The 9,023-nt window shown below is 42.1% G+C and overlaps 2 protein-coding genes across 6 annotated transcripts in view; one reads left to right on the top strand and one right to left on the bottom strand.

Annotated features, from left to right (window-relative positions):
* Window positions 1–4,414: 4,414 nt before the first annotated feature.
* LOC140532242 (uncharacterized) overlaps window positions 4,415–9,023 on the bottom strand; it is a 56,474-nt gene continuing 51,865 nt past the window's right edge. Inside the window, exons 2-3 of the mRNA XM_072650689.1 lie at window positions 5,310–5,906; window positions 4,415–4,580 (exon numbers count right to left, since the gene is read on the bottom strand). Of these exons, the coding sequence (XP_072506790.1) occupies window positions 4,498–4,580; window positions 5,310–5,906 (680 nt within the window). The 3' untranslated portion in view covers window positions 4,415–4,497. The remainder of the gene's footprint in view (window positions 4,581–5,309; window positions 5,907–9,023) is intronic.
* Window positions 4,542–9,023, top strand: part of TMC5 (transmembrane channel like 5) — a 137,348-nt gene continuing 132,866 nt past the window's right edge. For 2 of the 5 annotated variants that reach the window (XM_072598005.1, XM_072598001.1), the window contains exon 1: window positions 5,781–5,916. The gene's annotated coding sequence lies outside the window, so the exon portion shown is untranslated. Of the gene's footprint in view, window positions 4,679–5,780; window positions 5,917–6,184; window positions 6,291–9,023 lie in introns of those variants that run through there. The other 3 variants (XM_072598004.1, XM_072598003.1, XM_072598002.1) reach the window with 3 other exon arrangements.

The following is a 9,023-nucleotide window of genomic DNA, read 5'->3' as shown; positions in this document are numbered from 1 at the left end:
CAGAACCAGAAGAACATTGTACACAGGAACAGCCACATTGTGCTATGACCATCTTGGATAGACTGGACTCTTCTCGGCAATGCAAGTATCTCCAACTCCAAAAGACTCATGATGGAAAATGTTATCCACATACAGAGAAAGAACTTTGGAGTCTGAATGCAGATGGAAGCATACTATTTGTTCTCCTTTTCTTATATTGTTTTATTTTGTTTCTTTTTTCTCATGACTCCTCCCATTAGTTCTAATTCTTTTTTGCATCATGACTATTGTGAAAATTTTAATATGAATGTGTAAGTAGAACCTATATCAGATTTCAGGCCATCTTGGGGAGGAGGAGAAAATTTAAAATTCAAAATCTTATAATCTTATGGGAGTGAATGTTGAAAACTAAAAATAAATAAATTATATGTGTATATAATATGTGTGTATTATATGTAATCATGTGTGTACACAGCTTAGATTTCTAAAGCACCAAACCATTTACAAAACACTTTTCTCATAACATCCCTGTGAAAGAGCAATTTGTATAATTCTCAAGAAATTGAGGCTGAGACAGATGAAGTACACTGCACACATTTATACTAGTAAGTGCCTCATACCTGAATGTGCATGAAGATGGCAAGTTCAGCACCCTTGCCATGACTCCACATTGCCTCCTTAGATCTTTCCAATTATAACAGAATGCTTGGGAAAGAAAAAGTCAGCTACTCCTTTAACCTCCCTCTCCTTCCTCCCCTTTAATTTGTCTAGTTCTTTGTCCATGTGAGAATAAGCACTTATATAGTACTTACTATGTGCCAGGCACTCTGTACTATGCCTATTTTCCCATTTGGTCCTTACAACAGTCTTGGGAGAGAGATGCTTTTATTATCCCTATTTTACAGATGAGGAAACTGAGGTAGATAGAGATTAAGTGACTTGCCCAAGATACAAGATTTTTAAATGTCTGATGCAAAATTGGACTCAGATCTTCCTGACTTCGTATTGTATGGGATAAAAGACCCTTACTCAAAATTTTAAATAAAAGAAGAGGTTTCCCAATAAGAACAGAAAATGATTTATTACAATTCTTGTAAGAAAGGGGCATCCCTCCACCAGGACGGGGCTTTAATCTGATGGAAGGAGGCAATTTACAGAAATCAGAGCACAATCTTATAGCTTAACACAGAGAATCCCACCTCCCCACTATCCCACCTCTCTATTGCCTGGGAGGCGGGCTTGCAATCTAAGCCCAAAAACCAGGCAATCCCTGGGAAATTTTCACTTATCCCAACACAATTGCCTCATTTAATACCTAACCTAACTGCTGATGTGGCTTTAGAAAGGAGGGGAGAGGGAGAAAGGGGAGCTAGTCAAACAAAGGGGAGATTTGAGTAACTCCTAAGTTTCCGCTACCGTCCGCAGCACTTTCACAAAGAAAGGTGGCAACTGGTAAGGGTGGGAGAGGGGGAATGGGGAAGGGGAGGAGGGCAACTGACTGTCCACAGGCCCTGGATACCTGAGGTATCCAGGGAGAGAGGCCTTATGGAAAAGAAATTTTTATTTAGAAAATACAATATTCCCCATATTTTTATTATGAAAAGTCTTCACAATCTCCTCATCTCACTCAATACCTATTGAACTACTTCCCTTAACAGCATAAGACTCTAAGGATCTAGAGCCAGAAGGGACTCAGAATCTTCTAGTTTTCTGCTTTTTTGTGTGTCATGGACCCCCATGGGTAGTCTCATGAAGTCTATTTACAAAAACATAGAATGATAGTGAAGCTGGAAGAATCAAGTGAGGTTTTTTTTAAAAAAAAAATTTTATTTATTTATAACATTCTTTTCTTTTTAAAATTAGAATTCCAAATTCTCTCCCTCTTTCCCACCCCTTTCCCCACCCACTGAGAAAGCAAACACAATGATATCAATTATACATGCGAAATCATGCAAAACATATTTCCATATTGGCCATATTTCAAAAAAAGGAAGTGAGAAAATTATAATTCAATTTACACTGAGTTCATCAATTCTCTATGCATTTTTCATTGTAAGTCCTGAGAAAAATGATTTTCGAGATTCAGAGCTCCACCTCCAGGGCCCTTCTCCAAAGTTCTTCACAAGAGCATTATTGATAATGAGTCTTATCTTGGAGCCCAGGCCTGAATTGATTTAATCTGCCCAGACTTGGGTGGAGTTCGATTCTTCTGCCTAGACAGCCCGACTGGGAGTGGTCTGGTATGATGGGGGCTGGTCAGATAGAGCAGGTATTTCCTCTGTCTTGATGATGGGATGATAGCAGCCCCTGCTGACCGAGATTAAATGACCTAAATCACATTTTCAAGATCTCATTTTAATATAGCCCACCTCCCAGTGTGTAGGCCAATCAGAGTCTATTGGTACCCCTTGGGAACACCTACTTTTTAAAGGGCATATAATCCTGTACTCTCAAATTCCAAACTGAGCTGCTTCTGGACTGGCCCCCTTAGGACTGGCTTAGCTCTAGACTGTAACTCCCATGTAATTCATGTTGCCAGTTTGTGAGAGAAATAAAAACATGGTCCCGACCTAACCTTTTGTCTCTTTCTTAGAACAAACCTTTGTTTTGGGGTTCAACAGTCCTTTGCAATTGTCTTGAATCATTGTATTGATCAGAATAGCCAAGTCCTTCACAGTTGATCATCATTACAAAATTGCTGTCACTGTATACAATGATCTCCTGGCTCTTCTCACTTCACTTTGCTTATATAGGTCTTGCTGTGTGTTTCACAGATAACACACAGGAGGCACTCGAGTTTTCAGTCTCCAGCCTCTAACAGGTTCCCTCTTGGTCTGGTCAGACAGGAAAGACACTAAGAAGAGTTAATAATCAACTTTATTCTAGTCTAGTCTTCTCAAATGGTTGCTGAGGGAACCAGTTCCTACAGCATTCCCTAATGACCCTTCTCGAAGGGGCCATGGTAGGGGGGGGGGGCAACTACCCTTGTGTCTTGATGTCAAGACAGGCACACTTGTGTACTCCCCTAAATCCCCTCAACCTCAATGGGGGCCAGTTGAGGCATACACAGATTCCCCTAAGGGTTCCCCATGCTTTCCCTTCCACCAGTGGCAGTGGCCACCAGCTTTATAGGACATCAGACAAAAAAGGCATTTTGTCACAAATTAAGCTCACAGGTTAACTTTAGCAACATTGTCAATCTGTGCAAACATATTAAATATTAATTATGTCACTCCTATATCTCATGGCACAGCCTCAGTGGGACTGTCTGTCACTATGATTCTAAGAATTACTATCTAGAGTCCTTGAGATTATTCTGGGAGTTATTATCTAGCACCTGAAAGCTAGACATTCCCATGACCATGGATCCTGAGAAACTAGCTCTAAGAAAGATAACAAAATCCTCCTTACATACACCTTGTTTTTCTGAAACCACCCCTCTGGTCGTATCTTATAGCACAACAGTATTCCATCACAATCATATGCCACAATTTGTTCAGCCATTCCCCAACTCATGCATCCCCTCAATTTCCAATTCTTTGCCACCACAAAAAGAACTGCTACAAATATTTTTGTATATGCAGGTGTTTTTCCTTTTCCTTTGATCTCTTTGGGATATTGACCTTGTAGTATTGCTGGGTCAAAGAGTATGCAGGGAAGGTGGCAGTAAATAAAGAAGTCAGGTGATTATGGGTACAAAGTGCCCTAATGGGTGATTAGAAGTTCTTTCCTGATTATTTCTCTCCCATGAAAACAGAAAGATACAGAAGGGTGCAGATCTTAGATAAGAATGGGAACACAGGATTGAATAAAGAGCAGAGGCATGTTCAGATAGTATGGGACAGCTAAGTGCCCATTTTTGTCATTGGTCAGTCATTTTTCACTTGTGTCTGACTCTTTGTGACCGCATTTGGGGTTTTCTTGGCAAAGATGCTGGAGCGTTTTATCATTTCTTTCTCCAGCTTATTTGACAGATGAGGAAACTGAGGTAAAGAGGGTCAAGTGACTTGTCCAGAGTTACACAGCTAGTATCTGAGACCGGATTAGAACTCAGGAACATCCACTGCGTCACCTAGCGGCCCCGAGTGCACCTTTTACAGATGAAGAAGTTAAGACTGGGAGATTAGATGAGTGAGACGAAATGAAATCTCTTCGATCTCCAAATCTGGCATTTTCCCCAGTCCTAGCTGTTTCCTCTTCACGGTGGAATGAGTATGATTAAGTAATAAAGTAATATTCTTTTCTTTGTCTCCAATCCCTGGGGTTTGGCCTCCCTACCCCACCCTCACCTGGGGCTATTCCCATTCTGCCTTGGGACATGCACTTCCTTTGCATTCTGACCAGAGGAGATACTTTAACTTCAGGAACCTTCAGGTGGAGGAGAGTGGGCTGCGATGACAGCCTTGTGCTCTTGTCTTTGTCTTTAAACATTTAATGTATTGTCATCCTCCATGCACCTGCCATCAGAGGCGTGGATATAACCAACCAAAAGCCAAACTTCCCTTCTTCATGTGCTTGTCAGTTGCTCATAGCGGAGGATTCATTTCTCCCAACCCCAGTGAGCCAGTCGCCTGGGTACTTAGAAAGATGAAACGTTGATGCTGAAAGAGAAACACATTAGATCGAACACCTTTCTTTTGGCAGAAGAGGAAACTGAGCTCCATAAGAGGGAAGATACTGACCTAAAATCACATACCTAGTAAGTATCATAGTCTATGTTCTCCCTCCCTCTCTCACTCTCTCTCTTTTTCTCTCTGTCACTATCTCTCTCCTCTCTCCCTATCTCTCCCTCTTTTTCTCTCCCTCCCTATTTCCCTCTCATCTTTCTTTCCCTCCCTCCCTCTCTCTCTCCCTCTCTCCTTCCCCCTCCTTCTCTCTCTCTTTCCCTCCCTCCCTCCCCCTCCTTCCCTTTGTCCCTTCCTCCCTCCTTCTTTCCCTCTCTTTCCCTCCCTCCTTCCCCTCCCTCCCTTTCTGTCTTCCTCCCTCTCTCCCTTTCTCTGTCTCTGTCTCTCTGTCTCTATCTCTCTCTGTCTCCCTCTCCCCCTCCCTCCCTCCCTCCCTCCTCCTCTCTCTCTCTCTCTCTCTCTCTCTCTCTCTCTCTCTCTCTCTCTCTCTCTCTCTCTCTCTGTCTCTGTCTCTTTCCCCTCCCTCTCTGTCCACGCAACCTGTCAACCTCATTTTTCCTTTAGAGCAGTGTTTCCCAACTTAAAGTATTGGGAAGCTTGTCAAGGAGTCATGGAGAATATTTGGGGAACTGTACTATCCTTTTGAAATAAATCCGTCTCCATTTCTTAATGTACATATGTATGGTAAATTCTCAAATTTATTACCTTTCATATTGAATGAGGGTACAGAAGGTTTGCCAAAAGTCAAGGGGCACAGGGACCAAAAGAAGATTGGGAATTGTTGCGTTAGAAGCAAAGGCAAAACAAACCACGGAGCTGAAGCCGCCGCTTCCTTCCCTCTGAGACTGGTCTTAGAACGCCCCAGGCAGGTCCCTGGTACGTCTTCTGCCCGCATAGCCCCGCACAGGCTTCTCTCCGGGAGCCCAGGTCTAGGGTGGAAGACCGGGAATAGAGCGAGCTCCCTGCGGCATCCCCAGTTCACTTCTGGGACCCCTTGGTCCCCCAAGGCAGCCTCCAGTCCCTCCCCTTCTGAGCCACTGTCTCCACCTGCTTGAGCACCACCCCTTTCTCCCCCTCCTCTTTCTCGGTCAGTTGGGGATTTTATTGTTGGGGAGGCGGGGCAGGAGCACTGACGTGCACACTCCTCCGGGAGAGTGGGACTTGGACTGCGGAGAGCTCCTGATGCTCGGGGACCGCCTGAGGTTGAGCTCCCAACCTGAGCTGAAAGGAGGCAAAGGGACTTGGGCAGGCCGGGGACCCGCGGGGCTTCGGAGTACTGTGGAGCGACCGCAGAAAGCCGTGCTTGAGTAAGGTGAGTGCCCTAGCCCCCACTTTGCAGAGGCTACAGTGCGCATTACCTTCTCTATTATATCTAAAATCTATCTCGAAAAGTCTGCTTTATAAAGGTGGCAACGTTCTGTTGGTGTCAAAAAGGATAGATTTGGAAGATGTGTTTATCATCACTTTAGCTACTGAATACTTGGAGTTTCGCAAGTTTCCTGCCACGTAAGTAGCAGGCATTTTTTCCCTATTGTTAATAGCTTTTTTTTTCCTTCTTCCCTTTTTAATTCACTGCCCAGGGTGTCTACTGGTTTCTCTCGCTTGGAAGCCAAATTAGAAACCTATTCTTTAAAGCCTCCGGGACTACCATGCTTGTGAACTGAATAAAATCCATCATCTCTCCAAGTAAGGGTTGTTCTGTCCTAGCTAATGGCGTGTTGCTTCTCTGTGAATGCTTTCCAGGGATGGAAGTCTGAGGAAGGAAATAAAAGTTTTTTAAGCACCTACTACCAGGCATTGTACTAAGTGCTTTACAAATATCAATTATCTCATTTGACCAAACCTTGGAGGTAGGTCCTGTTATTAGCCTCATTTTATAGGCATATGGAGGCTAAGTGACTTGCCCAGGATCAAAGATTTTGCAGTCTTAGGATAGATTTGAACTCAGTTTTTCCTGACTCCAGGCCCAGCATTCAATCTACTGAATCGTCCAGCTTCACCTACACAGGGAAAAAAGGCTATTGTGTTATCTCTAATAAGGATGGGTGGGAGGAAAAAGAGGAAAGCTGGGATAATTGGTACCTGGTATAGGATACCAATTTGATGACTGTCTTCCACTCTCAACTAATGAAAAATAACTGGTGTTTAATGGTGATGAATTGGTTGATATGGTTATCTGGCTGCTTTGCAAAGGGTGACTTCATCATTTAAAGGAGGAGGTTTGACCTGGAAAAGCCTCTGAGTCTCAGTTTTCCCATCTGGAAAATGGAAATAATGATAATGTCTACATTATCTACTCTAAGTTATATCTTGCTTGAATCTGTGAGGAGGAACAAGGCTACGGGTTGCTATTCTTGTGCGTTTCAGGGTGAATTGTAAAGTGCAGGGGCTTCCAGGTTCTCATGCTAATTTAATCTGTAGTGAAAATGTGATAGAAAAAGGAAAACCAAACTCTAGCAAAAAAAACCAACCAAATGTACCCTTAGGGTAATTTTCTACGAGCTCATTAGTTATGTGTCATTGTAAAAACATCTTCCTTTTGTTTAAATAAAGAAAATTAGCTCAGATAGCGCAGTCTGGGAAGGTCAGGTTCTGTGACCATAGATTGCGCTACTAACTCAGGTCACTTTCCATACTTGGGGAGGGGGGCAGGGGAGAGGAGCAGAGAGGAAAACCCAGAAGAGGAAGAATCGTAATATTGTAGGAGTGACAGTTAAAAAGAGACCTCAGAGATTATTCCACTTTCCACAGGTGTGCATTGCCAACTGCCTTCATACTTGGGATACAGTCTTCCTTCATCTCCACATTTAAAATCCTCCCTTTCCCTTCAAATGCTCAGCACAGATGCAGCCTACTCTTTGATGCTCTCCCTGATCCCTCCAGCTGCTGATTCTTTCTCCTTCTTAAAATTTCTATTTTCTTCAAAAATCAGCTCAGACACCACCACCTTCATAAGGTCTTTTCTAGTTCCTTCCCCTTTTGGAATCCATCCCCAGATACTTTGCATTTCTTTAGTACGTGCAGACATACTTCATTTTTTTTGCTCTGAAGATTTTGCATTTTTTACAGATTGAAGGTTTGTGGTGACCCTGCCTCGAGCAAGTCTATGGGTCATAGTGTGCTTATACTGCGTCTCTGTGTCAGATTTTGGCAATTCTTGCAATATTTCAGACTTTTAAATTATTATTATATGTTACGATGATCTGTGATCAGTGAACTTTGATATTAGAATTGTAATTGTTTAGGAATGCCATACACCACATCCATATAAGACAGAGAAGTTATCTGATAAATGTTGTGTGTGTTCTAACTGCTCCAGCTGTTCTCATGCCTCATCCTCCCCTCTGGTTTCCCTATTCCCTGAGACACAATAATATTGAAATTAGGTCAATTAATAATCCTACCATATGGCCTTAAAGTGTTGGAATAAAAGGAAGAGTCTATTGATGTGACAAACTTCATTCTTGTCTTACTTTAAGCAATTGCCACAGCCACCCCAATGTTCAGCAACCACCATCCTGATCAGTCAGCAGTGGTATGATATGGATATATCAAGGCAAGACTGTCCACCAGCAAAAAGATTACAACTCAATGAAGCCTCAGATGATAGTTAGCATTTTTTAGCAATAAAGTATTTTTTAATTAAGGTATGTAGATTTTTTTAGTCATAATACTATTGCACACAGACTACAGTATAGTGTGTGAATAACTTTTATATGCACTGGAAAACCAATAAATTCCCGTGACTTGTTTTATTTCCATATTCAACTTATTGTGGTAGTTTGGAACTGAACCCACAGGATCTACAAGGCATGTCTTCTGGGATCAAATATGTGATCCTTCAGGAAGGAATTCTTTCTTTTTGTCTTTTCTTTTTCTTCCTTCTGGTCTCAGACACTTACTAGCTGTGTGATCCTGGGTAAGTCACTTAATCTTGCTTGCCTCAGTTTCCTCAACTGTAAAATGGGGATAACAATAGCACCTACCTCCCAAGTTTGCTGTGAAGATCAAAAGAGAAAATATTTGTTAAACACTTAGCACAGTGCCTGGAATGCAGTAGGTTCTATACAAATGCTAGTTATAATGATCTGATCAGAGGGTCACAGATCTAGAAATGAAAGGGATTTAGGAGGTCATCTAATCCAATGCCCTCACTTTACAGATGGAGAAATTTAGTCTGAGGGAAAAACAAATTCATAGATTGAATGTTTTTGAAGTCGTATGTCTCATTCTGCACCAAGAGGTCATAAGCATGCTTCATCATCAGTGTTTTGAAATCATAATTGCTCATTGTATTGATCAATGACTTGCCCAAGGTCACAGAATCTGGATTTAGACCCATATCTTCATTGAAAGAGATAATCTACATTAAAGTTAAAACCTATATGTTCTTAAAATATGTTTTCTTCTTATGAACCT

This window comes from Notamacropus eugenii, chromosome 3, assembly GCF_028372415.1.
Source record: "Notamacropus eugenii isolate mMacEug1 chromosome 3, mMacEug1.pri_v2, whole genome shotgun sequence".
NCBI classification, from domain to species: domain Eukaryota; kingdom Metazoa; phylum Chordata; class Mammalia; order Diprotodontia; family Macropodidae; genus Notamacropus; species Notamacropus eugenii.
This window is presented reverse-complemented; position numbering and strand designations above follow the sequence as displayed.